Source organism: Scyliorhinus torazame, chromosome 3 (assembly GCF_047496885.1).
Source record: "Scyliorhinus torazame isolate Kashiwa2021f chromosome 3, sScyTor2.1, whole genome shotgun sequence".
Taxonomy (NCBI): Eukaryota; Metazoa; Chordata; class Chondrichthyes; order Carcharhiniformes; family Scyliorhinidae; genus Scyliorhinus; species Scyliorhinus torazame.
The window spans coordinates 114,130,625-114,151,813 of NC_092709.1; the positions used below are offsets into that span (position 1 = coordinate 114,130,625).

At 51.7% G+C, this 21,189-nt stretch overlaps 1 protein-coding gene across 5 annotated transcripts in view; it reads left to right on the forward strand.

Moving 5' to 3' along the window:
• Positions 1–21,189, forward strand: part of LOC140408650 (uncharacterized) — a 1,063,199-nt gene that overhangs the window by 821,604 nt on the left and 220,406 nt on the right. For all 5 annotated transcript variants that reach the window (XR_011940163.1, XR_011940164.1, XM_072496138.1 and 2 more), the window contains one exon: positions 17,731–17,824. Coding sequence is in view for 3 of the 5 variants with exons in the window: in XM_072496138.1 (XP_072352239.1) it covers positions 17,731–17,824 (94 nt within the window). In the remaining 2 variants the exon portion in view is untranslated. The remainder of the gene's footprint in view (positions 1–17,730; positions 17,825–21,189) is intronic.

Genomic DNA, 21,189 nt, shown 5'->3' on the forward strand with positions numbered 1-21,189 from the left:
CTGTTCCGGTCGGGTGGGGGGGAGCAGCGCGGCCTTATGAGCCGTCACGCCGTGCAGCGCGTATGATGCTGCACGGCGTGAACCACTGCGCAAGCACAGATCCCGTTACGTCGCTGCTAGCCCATTTTGGGCCGGAGACTATCGACCCATTTTTCCGACGTGACGCAAGTCGGATTTGCGCCGTTTTTTGCGCCGATCGGCGGACATTCCGCCGATAACGGAGAATTTCGCCCCAGAGTAGTGGTGAACGGTTATTTTTTGGACTGGAGGAAACTTGATTGTGGAGTTCCCCAGGGGTCAGTGTGAGGACTCTTGCTTTTCCTGATAAATATTAATGATTTAGTCTTCAGTGTACAGGGCACAATTTGAATGTTTGGGCTTGACATGAAACTTGGAAGTATTGTGAACAGTAAGGAGGATGGTGTGAAGCATCAAAGAAACATTTTTTCCCTGGAGTGTAGGAGGCTGAGGGGTGATCTTATAGAGGGTTGTAAAATAATGAGGAGCATAGATAAGATAGATAGTCAACATCTTTTCCCAAAGGTAGAGGAGTCTAGAACTAGAGGGCATAGGTTTAAGAGGCGGGATTCTCTCACCCGGACTGGTTCAGAGAATCGGCAATCGCGCCATTTTTTTACGCGACGCCGTTCCGCCATTCTCTCAACCAGCGAGAACGGCATCATCGTGATTGCCGCCGCACCACCCCGGAGAATCACCCGAGGTGGTAAGTTCAGCGATTCTCCGGGCTCCCGTCGATTCGGAGGACTGGATGGGCCGAAGTCCCGACGGCGTGACCCCAGGTCACGCCAGCGCTGTTCTAATCCGCTAAGAAAAATCGGCAGCCAGGCGTGCTGGCTGACGATGCGGGAGAGGAGGTGAGCGGCCGGCATGTGGGGGTACCTGAGTCTGTCGGGACGGTCATGGTGGGGGCTAGGGCCGGGGGCCTCCATATTTGGGGGGGGGGGGAGGTGGCACGTGGTGACGACATGCCAGCTGGCATGGAACAGTCCGTCATGGCAGGGTGGTGCCAAAGCCACGGCCGCCATTATGCCGGCCAGGCTGATTGGCACCGACCCCGGGCGCTGGCTGCCCGCAAGCCTCCTGGCCGTGCCCATGGGTGCCGGACCCACCTGGGGCCGGATCTCCCAGCCGGCGGCACCTGCCGGTGGGTAGGCCCAGGGCCGCACACATGGCAGCTCCCCGTCAGGGCACAGCCATCCAACGATGGTGCTATCAGGAGAATCGGGCAATAGTGGGCGGAGCACGGAGGGTGTGGGCAGGGGTCTGGGTGCATTCGTGTCTGGCGCAACCAGCCAACTGGGGGCAGACATGTAGCCCATGGCACCTGGCTGTAGAGGGGGCCATGCGCCATCCCTAAACATGTTATATACCCCTTCACCCCCTGCAGATCATAATGTTTGGGCACCAGCCAGCGATGTTGGTCGCTGTGGCAGGGGCCACTGCCCTGCATGTAGCCCTGTGGCAACATCGGCGCAGGCGGCTCAGAGCGGCGGCTGCAGCAGAGGGACGTGCTGCAGAGGGTCAGGTGGCACCCGCTCAGGCTGCAGGGCCGCCCGACAGGTGCAGGAGGAGGGGGATGATGACCACAACAACGAGGGCGAGGCACAGGATGAGGGTACCGATGTGGATGAGGAGCAGGGGGAGGAGGAGGAGGAGCAGGTGGTGCCAAGGCGCCTGAGGCGCCCCATGAGGCCTCGTGTTTACCGTCGCCGCATTTCCTTCGAGGACCTGCCGGACAGGGCATGCAGGACGAGACTCAGAATGAGTCGGGAAACCGTCGCCCCTTTCTGCCACCTGATGGCACACCTGGCACCACGTGGCACCGGGGGAGGATATGCTCTCCCGGTGGCCGTCAAGGTGACGGTGGCCCTGAACCTTTATGCAACAGGGTCATTCCAGTCGCTGAGTGGGGACCTGTCCGGCATCTCCCAGCCATAGGCGCACCGGTGCATCCTTGCAGTGACGGACGCCCTTTATGCCATAGCGGAGTGCTACATCCAGTTCCCTGTGGACTGCGCCCACCAGGATGCCCAGGCAGTGGGATTCCTGCCGTGGCCAGGATACCATGGTACAGGGTGCGATCGATGGGGTGCACGTCGCCATGCGGCCACCAGCAGATAACAGGGCGATGTTCATGAACAGGAAGGGGTACTACTCCATGAACGTGCAGGTGGTCTGTGACCACCGCATGAAGATCCTGCACGTCTGCGCCCTGTACCCGGGCAGTGTGCATGACACATTTATCCTGGCACAATCGTTCCTCCCCGCCATGTTCGAGGGACGCCCCTCCCTCGGCTGAGGGGCTGGTTGCTGGGCGACAAGGGTTACCTGGTGCGGTCATGTCTGTTGACGCCTATACGGAGGCCACAGACTGACGTAGAGAACCGATACAATGAGGCCCATGCAGCGACCAGGGGTGTGGTCGAGAGGTGCTTTGGCATGTTGACGATGTGCTTCAGGTGCTGGACCGCTCTGGAGGGGCCCTCCAGTACCCGTCGGAGCGGGTCAGCCGCATCGTTGTGGTCTGCTGCGTCCTACACAATATAGCCCAGCAGAGGGGCGATGTGCTGGAGGAGGAGGAGGAGGCAGAGGGTGAGCCCGAGGAAGGGGACGCATCTCCAGATGAGCAGGATGGGGACGAGGGGGGCAATAGACGTGACATGGGGGCTGGATATGGGCGGGAGGCTGCACGACACCACCGGCTTGGCCAGCGAGCACGCGAGGCGGTGATCGCCGCACGTTTCACCAACCACCTCACCACCCCGCACCCCCACCTCTCACAACAGCCACGAGGCACACCTCCCACACCACCCACCAACCTTAACTCCCACACCACCACATGCACAGCACCCCTCCACCACACAGCCACCTGCGGCACAACGGGCTGGTCTCACACGATTGCTTGTGGCAGTGGGTGTGTTCAATGCCATGGAGGATGATGACAAGCCGCTCTGCGGTGATCTCTGAGCGCCAAATCGTTAGCCAATGTCTGCCTCGTGGCCACAGTTACACCCTCCACCTGGGTGCTCCCTGTATGCGTTCTGGGCACTCCATCACATGGCCATGTTGAGTAGCTGGCGGCGGTGTTCCGTGGACGCCCTGGGGGGGGGGGGGGGGGGGGGGGGATGTACACCCACCTGAGCTCAACGCTCCATCGCCCTTCGACCACAGTGGCACTCAATCCCCTACCCAACCCCGCAGGCATCGGACATAGCACAGAGGCGTCTTGCATTGGTGCAACAGTGAGTTTACTTGGAACGGTAACATACAAGTGCCGGGCAGCACGGTGATGCAGTGGATTAGCCCTGTAGCCTCACGGCGCTGAGGTCCCAGGTTCGATCCAGGCTCAGGGTCACTGTCCATGTGGAGTTTGAACATTCTCCCCATGTTTGCGTGGGTTTCGCCCCCACAACCCAAAGATATGCAGGGTAGGTGGATTGGCCACGCTAAATTGCCCTTAATTGGAAAAAATTAATTGGGTACTCTACATTTTAAAAAAAAACATACAAGTGCCCTAGCCCCTATAACTAAACTGCACCCTGCACCCGTGCCAACTTACTAGGTGACAAACTTCCTGACCTTACCTACCACTACGTCTCGGTGTTTCCCCAGATGGTACAATAGGAGTGGAGGAGGACTGGTGAGACTCCTGCCCTGCGACCTGGCTCCACGTTGCCGCGCGTTTCCTGGGGCAGCCCAGCTTGGATGGGCCAGGCTGCTCCGCAGGGCATGCTGGATGGCGTGGTGCCACCCTGTTCTGCCCGCTGCCCACCAGGTGCACCAGGGACGGAACGCAGGGAGTCCGAGGATCCGCGGTGTCCCGGGACCTCCCTTGCAGGAGTCACTGGAACGGGCCCCAGAACCTCCTCCTCCTTCGCGGTGCCCGGTGGCCCCCGGACCTCTCTGTGGGACGGGGCTGCGAGCGGAGACAGGCCCCGAGGCACCAGCGACACCTGGCGCTGCCACTCCTGGAGGCCCGCTGTGGTATTGACCAGGGTCCTAACGTCAGCTGCGATGGAGCCCAGGGAGTGGCCCATCCTTGTCTGTGACTGCACCACCTCCCTCTGGGCTTGTGCGACGCCATCTAACATCTGGGCAATGGCGCCCATGCTCTCAGCGATGGCCTGCTGAGATGGGGCCATCAACCGGGCAATGCTGCCGATGCTCTCAGCGATGGCATGCTGAGACTTAGCCAGACTGCGGAGCGTGGCTGAGATGTCCAGTTGGCTCTGGCACATGGCTGCCTGAGAGAGGGCAGCCCTGTCCTGGGCCAATGTCAAGGTGTGTGAGCGGCGCACAGTCCCGAGACCCGTGAGGTGGCCGTCACCCGCCGTGCCGCCCCAAGGTTCAGGGATCACGGCCACGACATGCTACTGGGCGCGGTCGAGTAGAGGAGAGCGCTCCTGTGCCCTAGATGGGGCCACCGCCACCTGGGCAGCACAGTCCGGCGAACATGGAGGGAGATGGGCCATGCCGTAAATGCAGAGGGGCACACCGGCGCCGCGTCATCGAGGCGTCCCGCGTATCCGACATCGGTCTCACGCCACGCCCCAACGCTTCTCGTGCTGGCCCAATTTGTGGGCCAGAATCCGTCCTCGGAGCAGCCCGTTCACACTGTCATAAAACGCCACGGCATTTACGACAGAGTCAACACTCTGCCGCAGGATTCGGGAATCCCGCCCAAGGTGAGAGGGGAGAGATACAAAAGGGACCAGAGGGGAAATTTCTTCACAGAGGGTGGTGAGCATCTGTAACGGGCTGCCAGAGGCAGGGGTGGAGGCCGGTACAATTTTGTCCTTTAAAAAGTAGTTAGACAGTTACATGGGCAGGGTGGGTATGGAGGAATATGGGTCAAATGCGGGCAAGTAGGACTAGCTTCATGATAGAAACTGGGCGGCATGGACCAGCTGGGCCGATGGGCCCGTTTCCATGCTTTAAACATCTATGACTCTATAGACAGGTTGGTGGAATGGGCGAATAAGAGGCAGATGAATTTTAATGCAGATGATTCATCATCCAAGCATGGAGAGATAACATGAAAATAGGATATGATTCTAAAGGGGGTACAGGAGCAGAGAAATTATGGGCAGATCTTCCATGATCTTATTGAAAGGCAGAGCAGGCTTGATTTGCCAAATGGCCTACCTCTGCCCCTATTTCTCAGGAGTGGCCGACCATTTTTGGCCAGTCCCGCCAGCGTGAATTACTCACCTCATGCACGGCGGGACCTGGCAGGTGAGTATGCAGGGGTGTTCCTCGGGGGGGCATGGGGGGATCCGACGCAGGGGGATCTGCTTTGCGCAGGTGAAGGAGACACAGCCTGAGTGAGACACATCCAGAGTGGGAATTGGAACTTGGTAATTTGGTGCAGTGAGGTAATGAGGAAAGGTAAGTGGTAAGTCTAATTCTTCTGTTTTTCAGTTAAAAGTGCAGTGTGTAACTTAGTGTCTGATTGGCTGAAGCTGCCCCGCCCTAATTACTGAGAGGCAGTTATCTGTCAGTCACCTGCGGTCTGTTTAGTGGCACAAGGGTGTACATTGTATTCTTCTGTTTGAAGCTTAAGTAGTCGGAGTCACCCTGGTTAGCTGAGGTCTGTATAAAAGACAGACAGAAAGCGCACTCAGTAAGCTTTGCTGAGGTGAAGGAGACACAGCCTGAGTGAGACACATCCAGAGTGGGAATTGGAACTTGGTAATTTGGTGCAGAGTGGGAGAAGGTGCTTTTTCCCTACCGTTTTGTTCTCTTTCTTCTGGCCTGTAACTGTTAATCTGCAGGGAGAGAACCATAGAGCATCCTGGGAAGGTAAGTGATTTTTTTTTATTATTACCTTTTCAAATTGTGTTGGGGGGGGAAACTGAAGTGATATCACAGTAAAGCTGTGACCTGATTGGCTGGTTGGGAATCTGTTAAATTTGAAAAAAATAATATTGCAAAACAAATCTAATCGATTAACTAGATAGTGGAGTAACTAAACCTGAGGGCAGTGATCGGTATTTAGCATTTAACTTTACAGTCAGGGCCATATAGTTAATTGTAACTCAATCTGACAATAATTCAAGTGTTTATTTTAAATTAATTAATTAGTGCTTAAATGTCACTCAGCGGGGTGCAGTGCTCCAACTGTGAGATGTGGCAGATCTGTGACGCTTCCAGCATTCCGGTCAACTACATCTGCAGCAAGTGTAACGAATGGCAGCTCCTCACATAACACGTGGTTCGGTTGGAGCAGCAATTGGATGCACTTAGGAGCGTGCAGGTGGTGGAAAGCATCATAGATAGGATTTATAGAGACGTGGTCACACCCAAGGTGCACGCAGAGAGATGGGTGACCACCAGAAGGTGCAGGCAGTCAGTGCAGGAATCCCCTGTGGTTGTTCCCCTCTTGAACATGTATACCCCTTTGGATACTGTCGGGGGGGATAGCCTATCAGGGGAAAAGAGCAGCAGCCAGAGCAGTGGCACCACGGCTGGCTCTGATGTTCAGCAGGGAGGGTCAAAGCGCAGAAGAGCAATAGTCATAGGGGACTCTATAGTCAGGGGCACAGATAGGCGCTTCTGTGGACGTGAAAGAGACTCCAGGATGGTATGTTGCCTCCCTGGTGCCAGGGTCCAGGATGTCTCAGAACGGGTAGCGGGCATCCTGAAGGGGAAAGGCAAACAGTCAGAGGTCGTTGTACATATTGGTACTAACGACATCGGCAGGAAGGGGCATGAGGTCCTGCAGCAAGAGTTCAGGGAGCTAGGCAGAAAGTTAAAAGACAGGACCTCGAAGGTTGTAATCTCGGGATTACTCCCTGTGCCACGTACCAGTGAGGCTAGAAATAGGAAGATAGAGCAGCTAAACACGTGGCTAAACAAGTGGTGTAGGAGGGAGGGCTTCCGTTATCTGGACCACTGGGAGCTCTTCCGGGGCAGGTGTGACCTGTATAAGAAGGACGGGTTGCATCTAAACTGGAGAGGCATAAATACCCTGGCCGCAAGGTTTGCTAGTGTCACACGGGAGGGTTTAAACTAGTATGGCAGGGGGGTGGGTACCGGAGCAATAGGTCAGAAGGTGAAAACATTGAGGGAGAACTAGGGAACAGGGCCAGTATGGCTCTGAGGAAGAGCAGACAAGGAGATGTTGCTGAAAACAGCGGGACTGGTGGCCTGAAGTGCATATGTTTTAATGCAAGAAGTATAATGGGTAAGGCAGCTGAATTTAGAGCTTGGATTAGTACTTGGAACTATGATGTTGTTGCCATTACAGAGACCTGGTTGAGGGAAGGGCAGGATTGGCAGCTAAACGTTCCAGGATTTAGATGTTTCAGGTGGGATAGAGGGGGATGTAAAAGAGGTGGCGGAGTTGCGCTACTGGTTAGGGAGAATATCACAGCTGTACTACGGGAGGACACCTCAGAGGGCAGCGGGGCTATATGGGTCGAGATCAGGAATAAGAAGGATACAGTCACAATGTTGGGGGTTTACTACAGGCCTCACAACAGCCAGCGGGAGATAGAGGAACAGATAGGTAGATAGATTTTGGAAAGGAGTAAAAACAACAGGGTTGTTGTGGTGGGAGACTTCAAGTACCCAATATTGACTGGGACTCACTTAGTGCTAGGCGCTTGGATGGGGCAGAGATTGTAAGGACCATCCAGGAGGGCTTCTTAAAACAATATGTAGATAGTCCAACTAGGGAAGGGGCTGTACTGAACCTGGTATTGGGGAATGAGCCCGGCCAGGTGGTAGAGTTTCAGTAGGGGAGAATTTCCGGAACAGTGACCTGGGGCGGAATTCTCCGCAATCGGCGCGATGTCCTCCGACCGGCGCCAAAAACGGCGCGAATCAGTCCGGCATCGTGCCGGCCCAAAGGTGCGGAATCCTCCGCATCTTGAGCGGCCGAGCACTAACCTTGAGGGGCTAGGCCCGAGCCGGACTGATTTCCGCCCTGCCATCTGGCGGGAAAGGCCTTTGGTGCCCCGCCAGCTGGCGCGCAAATGACATTGCCGGGCGGCGCATGCGCGGGAGCGTCAGCGGCCGCTCACGGCATCCCCGCGCTTGCGCAGTGGAGGGGGTCTCTTCCGCCTCCGCCATGGTGGAGACCGTGGTGAAGGCGGAAGGAAAAGAGTGCCCCCACGGCACAGGCCCGCCCGCGGATGGGTGGTCCCCGATCGCGGGCCAGGCCACCGTGGGGGCACCCCCCCCCGGGGCCAGATCGCCCCGCGCCCCCCCCAGGACCCTGGAGCCCGCCCGCCGGTAAGAGAGGTGGCTTAATCCACGCCAGCGGGACAGGCATTCCAGCAGCGGGACTTCGGCCCATCCGGGCCAGAGAATCGCCGGGGGGGGGGGCCCGCCAACCGGCGCGGCGCGATTCCCGCCCCCGCCGAATATCCGTGCCGGAGAATTCGGCAACCAGCGAGGGCGGGATTCACGCCAGCCCCCGGCGATTCTCCGACCCGGCGGGGGGTCAGAGAATCCCGCCCCACAATTCAGTAAGTTTTAAAGTGCTGGTGGACAAGGAAAAGAGTGATTCTGGGGTGAATGTGCGAAATTGGGGGAAGGCTAATTATAACAATATTAGGCGGGAGCTGAAGAACCTAGATTGGGGGCGGATGTTTGAGGGTAAATCAACATCTGACATGTGGGAGGCTTTCAAATGTCAGTTGAAAGGAATTCAGGACCGGCAGGTTCCTGTGCAGAAGAAGGATAAATACGGCAAATTTAGGGAACCTTGGATAACGAGAGATATTGTAGGCCTCGTCAAAAAGAAAAAGGAGGCATTTGTCAGGGCTAGAAGGCTGGGAACAGACGAAGCCTGTGTGGAATATAAGGAAAGTAGGAAGGAACTTAAGCAAGGAGTCAGGAGAGCTAAAAGGGGTCACGAAAAGTAATTGGCAAATAGGGTTAAGGAAAATCCCAAGGCTTTTTACACGTACATAAAAAGCAAGAGGGTAGCCAGGGAAAGGGTTGGTTTTGAAGGGCAGCAAGGATAATCCAGGGAACTACAGGCCAGTGAGCCTTACGTCAGTGGTAGGGAAATTACTGGAGAGAATTCTTTGAGACAGGATCAACTCCCATTTGGAAGCAAATGGATGTATTAGCGAGACCCAGCATGGTTTTGTGAAGGGGAGGTCGTGCCTCACTAACTTGATAATAGTTTTTCGAAGAGGTCACAAAGATGATTGATGCAGGTAGGGCAGTGGATGTTATCTATATGGACAGTAAGGCCTTTGACAAGGTCCCTCATGGCAGACTGGTACAAAAGGTGAAGTCACACGGGATCAGGGGTGAGCTGGCAAGGTGGATACAGAACTGGTTAGGTCATAGAAGGCAGAGAGTAGCAATGGAAGGGTGCTTTTATGACTGGAGGGCTGTGCCTAGTGGTGTTCCACAGGGATCAGTGCTGGGACCTTTGCTTTTCGTAGTATATATAAATGATTTGGAGGAAAATGTAACTGGTCTGATTAGTAAGTTTGCAAACGACCAAAGGTTGGTGGAATTGCGGATAGCGATGAGGACTGTCAGAGGGTACAGCAGGATTTAGATTGTTTGGAGACTTGGGCAGAGAGATGGCAGATGGAGTTTAATCCGGACAAATGTGAGGTAATGCATTTTGGAAGGTCTAATGCAGGTAGGGAATATATAGTGAATGGTAGAACCCTCAAGAGTATTGAAAGTCAGAGAGATCTAGGTGTACAGGTCACTGAAAGGGGCAACACAGGTGGAGAAGGTAACCAAGAAGGCATGCGGCATGCTTGCCTTCATTGGCCGGGGCATTGAGTATAAGAATTGGCAAGTCATGTTGCAGCTGTATGGAACCTTAGTTAGACCACACTTGGAGTATAGTGTTCAATTCTGGTCGCCACATTACGAGAAGGATGAGGAGGCTTTCGAGAGGGTGCAGAAGTGTTTTACCAGGATGTTGCCTGGGATGGAGGGCATTAGCTATGAGGAGCGGTTGAATAAACTCGGTTTGTTCTCACTGGAACGACAGAGGTTGAGGAGCGACCTGATAGAGGTCTACAAAATTATGAGGGGCATAGATAGAGTGGATAGTCAGAGGCTTTGTCCCAGGGTAGCGGCGTCAATTACTAGGGGGCATAGGTTTAAAGTGCGAGGGGCAAGGTTTAGAGGAGATGTACGAGGCAAGTTTTTTACACAGAGGGTAGTGGGTGCCTGGAACTCGCTGCCGGAGGAGGTGGTGGAAATAGGACGTTAGGGACATTTAAGGGGCATCTTGACAAATACATGAATAGGATGGGAATAGAGGGTTACGGACCCAGGAAGTGTAGAAGATTTTAGTTTAGACAGGCAGCATGGTCGGCACAGGCTTGGAGGGCTGAAGGGCCTTTTCCTGTGCTGTACATTTCTTTGTTCTTTGTTCTTTGGTGGCCTGACCTGCAATCGGGGCCTACCAATCTGCGGGCGGGCTTGTTCAGTGGGGGGGACTTCTTTCGTCCGTGCTGGGCCTTTAATCGGGCTCCGCCATATTGCCCGGGGGCAGGCGCGGAGAAGAGAACCTCCCGCGCATGCGTGAAAATACGGCGGCAGGTCTGTGCATTCGCCGAATCAAGCCGGCCGTTCCACACATGCACGAGATCACACCGGCGGTTGCGCGCATGCTTGAACTCATGATGGGGTTGTGAAGAAGGCCGATGGAGTGTTGGCCTTTATTGGTAGAGGGATTGAGTTCCGGAGTCGGGAGTTCGGCGCCGGCAGGAATGGCAGCAACCCCTCCGACGTCCACCTAGCCCCCAGAAGTGCGGAGAATTCCACACTTTCAGGAGCTGTTGACACCGGATTGGTTGGCGCCGGTTTTCCTGCCAGCGTGGGGACTTAGTTCCCAGAAGGGAGAATTCCGCCCAAAATATTTGTATTTCGTTATCGGACCCATACATTGGAATCATGGACGGGATTCTCCAATGCCGCGGCAGAGTGTCCACGCCAAGGGCCGCTGCCAGGATTAATTATGGCTCCAACAGAGTGCCAGCATGGCGCTGGAATGGTTCGCACCGCTCCAGCTGTCAATCCCGGCGCGAATTGTGTGCCGCGGGATCCGCGCATGCGCAGTGGCGCCGGCGCCAACACGCGCATGCGCAGTGGCTTCCTTCAATGCAACAGCCCCGACGCAACATGGCGCAGGACTACAGGGGCCGGCGCATAGGAAGGGCGGCCCCCAGCCAGAGAGGCTGGCCCGCCGATCATAGAACATAGAACATAGAACAATACAGCGCAGTACAGGCCCTTCGGCCCACGATGTTGCACCGAAACAAAAGCCATCTAACCTACACTATGCCATTATCATCCATATGTTTATCCAATAAACTTTTAAATGCCCTCAATGTTGGCGAGTTCACTACTGTAGCAGGTAGGGCATTCCACGGCCTCACTACTCTTTGCGTAAAGAACCTACCTCTGCCTCTGTCCTATATCTATTACCCCTCAGTTTAAAGTTATGTCCCCTCGTGCCAGCCATATCCATCCGCGGGAGAAGGCTCTCACTGTCCACCCTATCCAACCCCCTGATCATTTTGTATGCCTCTATTAAGTCTCCTCTTAACCTTCTTCTCTCCAACGAAAACAACCTCAAGTCCATCAGCCTTTCCTCATAAGATTTTCCCTCCATACCAGGCAACATCCTGGTAAATCTCCTCTGCACCCGCTCCAAAGCCTCCACGTCCTTCCTATAATGCGGTGACCGGAACTGTACGCAATACTCCAAATGCGGCCGTACCAGAGTTCTGTACAGCTGCAACATGACCTCCCGACTCCGGAACTCAATCCCTCTACCAATAAAGGCCAACACTCCATAGGCCTTCTTCACAACCCTATCAACCTGGGTGGCAACTTTCAGGGATCTATGTACATGGACACCTAGATCCCTCTGCTCATCCACACTTTCAAGAACTTTACCATTAGCCAAATATTCCACATTCCTGTTATTCCTTCCAAAGTGAATCACCTCACACTTCTCTACATTAAACTCCATTTGCCACCTCTCAGCCCAGCTCTGCAGCTTATCTATATCCCTCTGTAACCTGCTACATCCTTCCACACTATCGACAACACCACCGACTTTAGTATCGTCTCCAAATTTACTCACCCACCCTTCTGCGCCTTCCTCTAGGTCATTGATAAAAATGACAAACAGCAACGGCCCCAGAACAGATCATTGTGGTACTCCACTTGTGACTGTACTCCATTCTGAACATTTCCCATCAACCACTACCCTCTGTCTTCTTTCAGCTAGCCAATTTCTGATCCACATCTCTAAATCACCCTCAATCCCCAGCCTCCGTATTTTTTGCAATAGCCTACCGTGGGGAACCTTATCAAACGCTTTGCTGAAATCCATATACACCACATCAACTGCTCTACCCTCGTCTACCTGTTCAGTCACCTTCTCAAAGAACTCAATAAGGTTTGTGAGGCATGACCTACCCTTCACAAAGCCATGCTGACTATCCCTGATCATATTATTCCTATCTAGATGATTATAAATCTTGTCTCTTATAATCCCCTCCACTTTACCCACTACAGATGTGAGGCTCACCGGTCTATAGTTGCCGGGGTTGTCTCTGCTCCCCTTTTTGAACAAAGGGACCACATTTGCTGTCCTCCAGTCCTCTGGCACTATTCCTGTAGCCAATGATGACATAAAAATCAAAGCCAAAGGTCCAGCAATCTCTTCCCTGGCCTCCCAGAGAATCCTAGGATAAATCCCATCAGGTCCCGGGGACTTATCTATTTTCAGCCTGTCCAGAATTGCCAACACCTCTTCCCTACGTACCTCAATGCCATCTATTCTATTAGCCTGGGGCTCAGCATTCTCCTCCACAACATTATCTTTTTCCTGAGTGAATACTGTCGAAAAATATTCATTTAGTATCTCGCCTATCTCTTCAGACTCCACACACAATTTCCCATCCCTGTCCTTGGCTGGTCCTACTCTTTCCCTAGTCATTCGCCTATTCCTGACATACCTATAGAAAGCTTTTGGGTTTTCCTTGATCCTTCCTGCCAAATACTTCTCATGTCCCCTCCTTGCTCGTCTTAGCTCTCTCTTTAGATCCTTCCTCGCTACCTTGTAACTATCCATCGCCCCAACCGAAACTTCACACTTCATCTTCACATAGGCCTCCTTCTTCCTCTTAACAAGAGATTCCACTTCCTTGGTAAACCACGGTTCCCTCGCTCGACGCCTTCCTCCCTGTCTGACCGGTACATACTTATCAAGAACACGCAGTAGCTGATCCTTGAACAAGCCCCACTTATCCAGTGTGCCCAACACTTGCAGCCTACTTCTCCACCTTATCCCCCCCCAAGTCACGTCTAATGGCATCATAATTGCCCTTCCCCCAGCTATAACTCTTGCCCTGCGGTGTATACTTATCCCTTTCCATCATTAACGTAAACGTCACCGAATTGTGGTCACTGTCCCCAAAGTGCTCTCCTACCTCCAAATCCAACACCTGGCCTGGTTCATTACCCAAAACCAAATCCAACGTGGCCTCGCCTCTTGTTGGCCTGTCAACATATTGTTTCAGGAAACCCTCCTGCACACACTGTACAAAAAACGACCCATCTATTGTACTCGAACTATATCTTTTCCAGTCAATATTTGGAAAGTTAAAGTCTCCCATAATAACTACCCTGTTACTTTCGCTCATATCCAGAATCATCTTCGCCATCCTTTCCTCTACATCCCTAGAACTATTAGGAGGCCTATAAAAAACTCCCAACAGGGTGACCTCTCCTTTCCTGTTTCTAACTTCAGCCCATGCTACCTCGGAGGAAGAGTCCCCATCTAGCATCCTCTCCGCCACCGTAATACTGCTCTTGACTAGCAGCGCCACACCTCCCCCTCTTTTGCCTCCTTCTCTGAGCTTACTAAAACACCTAAACCCCGGAACCTGCAACATCCATTCCTGTCCCTGCTCTATCCATGTCTCCGAAATGGCCACAACATCGAAGTCCCAGGTACCAACCCATGCTGCCAGTTCCCCTACCTTGTTTCGTATACTCCTGGCATTGAAGTAGACACACTTCAAACCACCTACCTGAACACTGGCCCCCTCCTGCGACGTCAAATCTGTGCTCCTGACCTCTATACTCTCATTCTCCCTTACCCTAAAACTACAATCCAGGTTCCCATGCCCCTGCTGCATTAGTTTAAACCCCCCCAAAGAGCACTAACAAATCTCCCCCCCAGGATATTTGTGCCCCTCAGGTTCAGATGTAGACCATCCTGTCTGTAGAGGTCCCACCTTCCCCAGAAAGAGCCCCAGTTATCCAGAAATCTGAATCCCTCCCGCCTGCACCATCCCTGTAGCCACGTGTTTAAATGCTCTCTCTCCCTATTCCTCATCTCACTATCACGTGGCACGGGCAACAACCCAGAGATAACAACTCTGTTTGTTCTAGTTCTGAGCTTCAATCCTAGCTCCCTGAAAGCCTGCCTGACATCCTTGTCCCCTTTCCTACCTATGTCGTTTGTGCCAATGTGGACCACGACTTGGGGCTGCTCCCCCTCCCCCCTAAGGACCCGGAAAACACGATCCGAGACATCACGTACCCTTGCATCTGGGAGGCAACATACCAAACGTGAGTCTCTCACGCTCCCACAAAATCTCCTATCTGTGCCCCTGACTATAGAGTCCCCAATTACTAATGCTCTGCTCCTCTTCCCCCTTCCCTTCTGAGCAACAGGGACAGACTCCGTGCCAGAGACCCGTATCCCATGGCTTACCCCTGGTAAGTCCCCCCCACACAAGTATCCAAAGCGGTATACTTGTTTCTCAGGGGAACGACCGCAGGGGATCCCTGCACTGACTGCTTTTTCCCAGTCCCTCTTACAGTTACCCACCTATCTCCAATCTTTGGTGTAACTAATTCCCTGAAGCTGCTATCTATGACCCCTTCTGCCTCCTGAATGATCCGAAGTTCTTCCAACTCCAGCTCCAGTTCCCTAACTCGGTCTTGGAGGAGCTGGAGATGGCAGCACTTCCTGCAGGTAAAATCAGCAGGGACACTAACTGCATCCCTCACCTCAAACATCCTGCAGGAGGAACATTGCACTCCCTTCCCTGCCATTCCTCTAACTTTCTACCAAGATCTGGCTAACAACTAAATTAAATTTTTATAAAAAATAATAATAATATAACAAAATATGGTACTTACCTCAGACCAATGGGTTTTATTATTAGGTTAGAGGAGGAGGGCGGGTGGGAGACACTACACGTGTCTCTCTCCACCAGAATTTATTGGTGAGGGTCTTCCCAGATGTCCGCGGGTCGACTTCCTGTTCCCGCCTAAAAAACTAATTTAAAAAAAAAGAAAAATTCTTAGCTCCTGCTGAAATTGACTAACCAGCTAGCTCCACTCCCGCCGAAATCGACTGGCCTGCCCCTGCAAAGACAAGTGCTTTTAAAGGACAGACTTACCTCCCAGCAACCACTTCCGCAATGCTCCCGCTGAAACTGACTCACCAGCTGTTCTCACGCCGAAATCGACTGGCCTGCCCCTGCAAAGACAAGTGCTTTTAAAGGACAGACTTACCTCCCAGCAACCACTTCCGCAATGCTCCCGCTGAAACTGACTCACCAGCTGATTCTCCCGCCGAAATCGACTGGCCTGCCCCTGCAAAGACAAGTGCTTTTAAAGGTTGACTTACCTCCCAGCAGCCACTTCCGCAATGCTCCCGCTGAAACTGACTCACCAGCTGTTCTCACGCCGAAATCGACTGGCCTGCCCCTGCAAAGGCAAGTGCTTTTAAAGGACAGACTTACCTCCCAGCAACCGCAATGCTCCCGCTGAAACTGACTCACCAGCTGATTCTCCCGCCGAAATCGACTGGCCTGCCCCTGCAAAGACAAGTGCTTTTAAAGGTTGACTTACCTCCCAGCAGCCACTTCCGCACTGCTCCGCTGAAACTGACTCACCAGCTGGTCTCACGCCGAAATCGACTGGCCTGCCCCTGCAAAGACAAGTGCTTTTAAAGGTTGACTTACCTCCCAGCAGCCACTTCCGCAATGCTCCCGCTGAAACTGACTCACCAGCTGTTCTCATGCCGAAATCGACTGGCCTGCCCCTGCAAAGACAAGTGCCCCTGCAAAGATCAGTGGACCCCGGACTCCCCCCCCCCCCCCCCCATCACAGGCCGCCCCCCGACCCTTCCGCGCCGAGTTCCCGCCGGCTGAGAGCAGGTTAGAACGGCGCCGTCGGGACTTGTTTTTTTTTTCACGACCACTCGACCCATCTGGGCCGGAGAATCACGGGCTGGCCACGTAGAGTGGCCTGCGACCGGTACCGTGCCAATCACGCCGGCGCCAGTGGTGCCGATTCTCCACTCTGCGGAGAATCGAGTGCCGGCATCAGGGCGGCGTGGCCCGGTCGCGGGGATTCTCTGGCCCAGCCCAGGGCTGGATGAATCCCGCCCCATACGCCTAGGTCAAATTTAACTCCCACTACATGTGATGTCAGAATGCCACGATGTTCGACTGGACTAAACAGGCGTACATCTGGAGCGAAGCTTCGAGCGGAGCTTGTAGGTGAGTGCACTGAAGCTGGCACAGCGCTCACGATGCAGCTCCGTGTCTTCAGGAGTAGAGGGGCCATATGCAAGTCTGAATAGCAGCTTCTTCATGGCTGCCTTGCAGTGCCGCGCCACAGGCTTGAATGAAGGGCTGGAGGGAGGGAAGGAAAGGGAACCGAAGGGCAGTATGCTTCCTAGATTTACCAGCCTTGACTTCCCAGCAGCTTCCTCTGACTTGTGCAGGGCTGGCCTTTAAATATGGTGCTGGGATTATTGAAGTGCAGTGGTGATGGCGGGGCAGTCGAATCAGTGGCTGCCTGCCAGCAACGTAATAGCCCGCCCAGGGCCTACGGGGCTGGAATGATTGTCTTCCCATGGTCCTTGCGCAGTATGAGCTCTTCCGCTAGGGGCTCGGCATCTCTGTTAATCTTTGTATGAAAGGTTGGCCAGTGAGGCACTGACCAGAACAGGAACGTGGTAGGTGTCTAATGGGCAGTGTATATATTGGGTTGTAAATAAAACAACATTTCTTTATTTTTCTCAATGTGGCTCCCCATGTCCCTATTAAAAGTGATCTGACGTGAAACCCGTGCATTTTGTATATGAAGTGCCGCACAACACGGCCTAAAAATCTGCCATTGCCATCAGCGGGGCAAACGTCACTTTACCTGCCCAGAATCGCACTTTACCGATTTCTGGAACGATTCCGCCCTATGTTTGTATAAACACAGACTTATGAATTCTCACTGTAGTCGCATAAATACACCATACGCCCAAACAGATTACTGTATACTGCACACTTACAAAGACACAAATCTGCTCTATCTCAGTTCTGAATTTCCACAGGGGACCTGTACTCCTGCCTGATATGTATGCAACTTGATAACTACTAGCTGTCCGCCAAATGGCGGATAAAAAAAGGCTCTTTGTAGCAATTACACCTCTTGTTTTTGTTTTTTATACTTTGACAGTAATTTTTTTAATGATCAGGGAAATTCAACCAGTTAGTTATTAACACCAATGTTAACGTTCATTCAGACGTAACACTGCATTAATATCAGTGAGAGAATGGCAGGACCCTCAGGGAAAAGGTATAAATAGTTGACAATGGCCTTGTGTTATTTTTGTCTGTATTGATATAAGCTAATGGTAAGAGTGCTAGTAACAGGAGTGTGTCATTTTGTATTTTACAGAGATATTCCTTCGACCTTTTCCACAAAACCGCTGAAGATGCTGACATTCCCTTGAGTAGTTCAGTTTTCCCAGGCACCCTTGATGCAATTCCAGGTATATCTACATACCTACTTACCTACTTGTCAGTCTATCAGAGGTTTGTTTCGAGCAGATGCCTTTCGGTCTTTCAGAGAATCCAATTCAAAGTTTCAAATGTTTACAAAAGTTAGTTTTTCCTGCTGGATTTTGTGGCCTTGAAAACTTGGTCTCTCGCCGAGGGTGGGAATTGAAGATTTGAACGTAACTGCTAATCTACAGAAATGTCTCTGAAAAATTAGTCTCATATTCACCTCAGATTGTGTCTATTTAAGTCACCTGTCAACAAAGGTGAAGTGACCATAAAAGAATGGGCCAGATTTTAGCAGCTAAATGTCACAGCTGCATTTCAGATAGCAAGCTACCCGGGGACAGTAAACATGACAGAGTTGAGTGATAATTATGAATAAATATATAGCTTTACAAAGGCACTGTTCCCAATACTTCGGGGTTAACTCAGGGTGCTTTTGGGGAAGGGAGGGAGCAGGCAAGCCTGTTGAAAACAATGGCTTACTTTATAGAAACTATGGGTTAATTTATTAAATGCCATCTGTTCCAAGAAATGTACTTCATTAATCATTCCTGCCTTGATAAAGCTTATTGGCATTCTTCTTTATGTAAGTAGGTATACTTAATTTTAATTAGTCATTTTGCGCCTCCACAAATCAAAATCCATGCCTTGACCAAGGGCCAATGCAGATGAAAGCGGTATAATCATGTTAAACATCATTCTCAACAATGTACATGGTACTAACATTTGGTCACTCCCGAAGACCCCCTTCTTTGGCTCTCCATCCAATTTTGTCCAACTATGCTTCTATGGGCACCTTGGGATGTTTTTCGCATTAACATTAATATTAAGATCACTGAATTTAACAGTTCTAAAGTAGTATTATAAAGGTATTAAGAGTCTATTGAAGGTCATTTTGGTTAATATTGAATCCAACTTCTCGGATGTTTCCCCATTCCCCTGTCACAGAAACCTCAGAGAAATGGCACGATGGCCAATTTATAGTGGACAATTGGAGAAAGAACCAGCAGAAATTTCAAGCATAGGATTTTTAGTTCCTGGTGTGTCCAATATAATCAAAGTAGGAGCCAAGCAAGGAATTAAATGGAAGATCCACTTTACAGTTCATATGCAGAGCAACATGACCCTGCATTCTGAAAGCTGCAGCTGCTGTTCAGTATTGAGGGCAGACATACATATGGGGCTGAATTCTCCGTTTTGGAGACTAAGTCCCCAGGTCGGTGTGAAAACGGTAGTCTTTTACGCCAGGAAAACTGGCGCAAAATGGCCACCGATTCACCGTTTTGCTGGGAGTAGCAGAGAGGCAGCATAGAGCTCACAGCTCCAGCTGCCGATATGGCCCTGAGTTTTATTGGTTCTGTGGCTGTGCGTGCGCACGGTGGTGGCCTGCTGCGGCCGTGCCGTGCTCCATGGCGGACTCAGCCTGCGGATCTGGCCCACAAAAGTAGTGCGCACCTTCAGCCGCTCACCATTGACGCCGTTGATGGGGAGTTGATGCCAGAGGCACAGATGTGGCAGCTGCACTGCCCTAAGGAGACCTCCTAACTAAGAGACTCCCACAGGGTACCCCTTACTGAAGGGACCCTGCACAGGGACTGCCTGACTAAAGAGGCCCCCCACAGAGACCCCCTAACTAAGGGCATCCCCCACATGAAAAGGTGCGACAGTCTCAGATGCATCTAAAAGAGGGAAATACACATCCTTTAAACCTGGAGATCAAGTATATGTGAAAGCACTAAACAAAGATTATTTTTCTCCTTGGTGGAATGGACCCTACCAAGTGCTGCTAACAACCCGACCAGCCGTTAAAGTAAAAGAAAAGCCAGATGGGATCCACGCAACTCGGTGTAAACTACATCATACAGAACTTTGAGAGTACTAGCGAACCTGAAGAGAATGACAGCGTTGATGTTTTTATATTATCATATTAATCCAACATCATTTAGAGGGTAAACTGCATACTAACACATTAATATACATGTCTCACTCACAGGCAGAGAGGGTAAATAAATTCAGTTGTTGGATTTGTATACAAATTCCTCGAGGTTCGATTTATGGCCCTGTGGGGGCCAGAATAGGTCGTGTCCGGGCCCTGTTTGCGCCGTCGTGAAACGCGACGGCATTCACGGCGGCGCGAACAATTGGCCTCAATATCGGAGAATCACTCCCTGTGACTTTACATGGCCTAGTTTATTACAGTGAAAACATTTGAAACTTTTCATTTCTTTTCCACCCTCCTGGATTTCTTTTTTAATCTGAGGTACACTCTCCTTATTATCTCCCATCAGATCACCTTTACCACTTGAGTATTTCTCATGTCCGCAGTTTCTATCCCTCACAGGCTGAAACTGATGTCGGAAACCAAGCTTTGATTTATGAACTAATTTATAATCATCTGCCATTTCTGCTGCTAATCTCGCAGTTTTAACCCTCTGTTCTTCCACATGAGTTCTCACTACATCGGGAATTGAATTTTAAACTCCTCCAAAAGTATAATTTCCCTGAGAGCTTCATACGTTTGGTCTATTTTCAAAGCCCTTATCCACCTATCAAAATTGTCTTGATAGCAACCTGCTTTTAGCCAAGACCGATGCTCCTGTAGGGAGGCTTGCTCATGTGCCTGATTTAACTTTGGTTCTGTTATGGTGGACGGAAGTTCAACTGCAGCCGCTTGCAGTTGTGGCTGCTGTATGAGAGCCCCTTCCTTTGCTATTTTATCAGCAAATCTATTGTCGCATGAGACTTCATCGTCTGCAGTAATATGCGCTTCACACTTTAAAACAGCTATCTTGCTGGGCAGCTAAACAGCATCTAGTAAATTTAAAACCAATTTATCAAGTTTAATAGGTTGACGGAGGAAGTTATGAATCCACTGTTTTTCAATAATTGGTAAAAATCATGTACTACCCCAAAGCGGATCGGGAATCATATAAATATTGACTGTTTTATTTTTAGTTAGAATACATGCTTTATTAAGGGTAAACTATTCGGCCGCTTGAGCAGACGTTCCCGAAGGCAGAGCAAAAGCTTCTAATATCTAGAATGGAGTTACTATTGCATAGCCGGCCAGGAGGGTCATATCATTTGGTCGGTTTGCTGACCCATTGGTGAAAAAGATGATGTCTGGATTTTCTCGTGGGTGAATCAGGTCGAGGGGTTGTGGTGGCTTCAACCAATTGTAAACAGTCATGATCATACATATGTTCTGCTTCCGAGGGCGCGGGTAAGAGTGTAGCACGTTTGACAGCTGGCGCTCGCTTGTAGATAAAGTTGGTTTTAGAGAGGATTACTTTGTAACCAGTGTGTCGAGCCACAGTAAAATGCTACGTTGCGGATGAATTAAGCAGCAGCA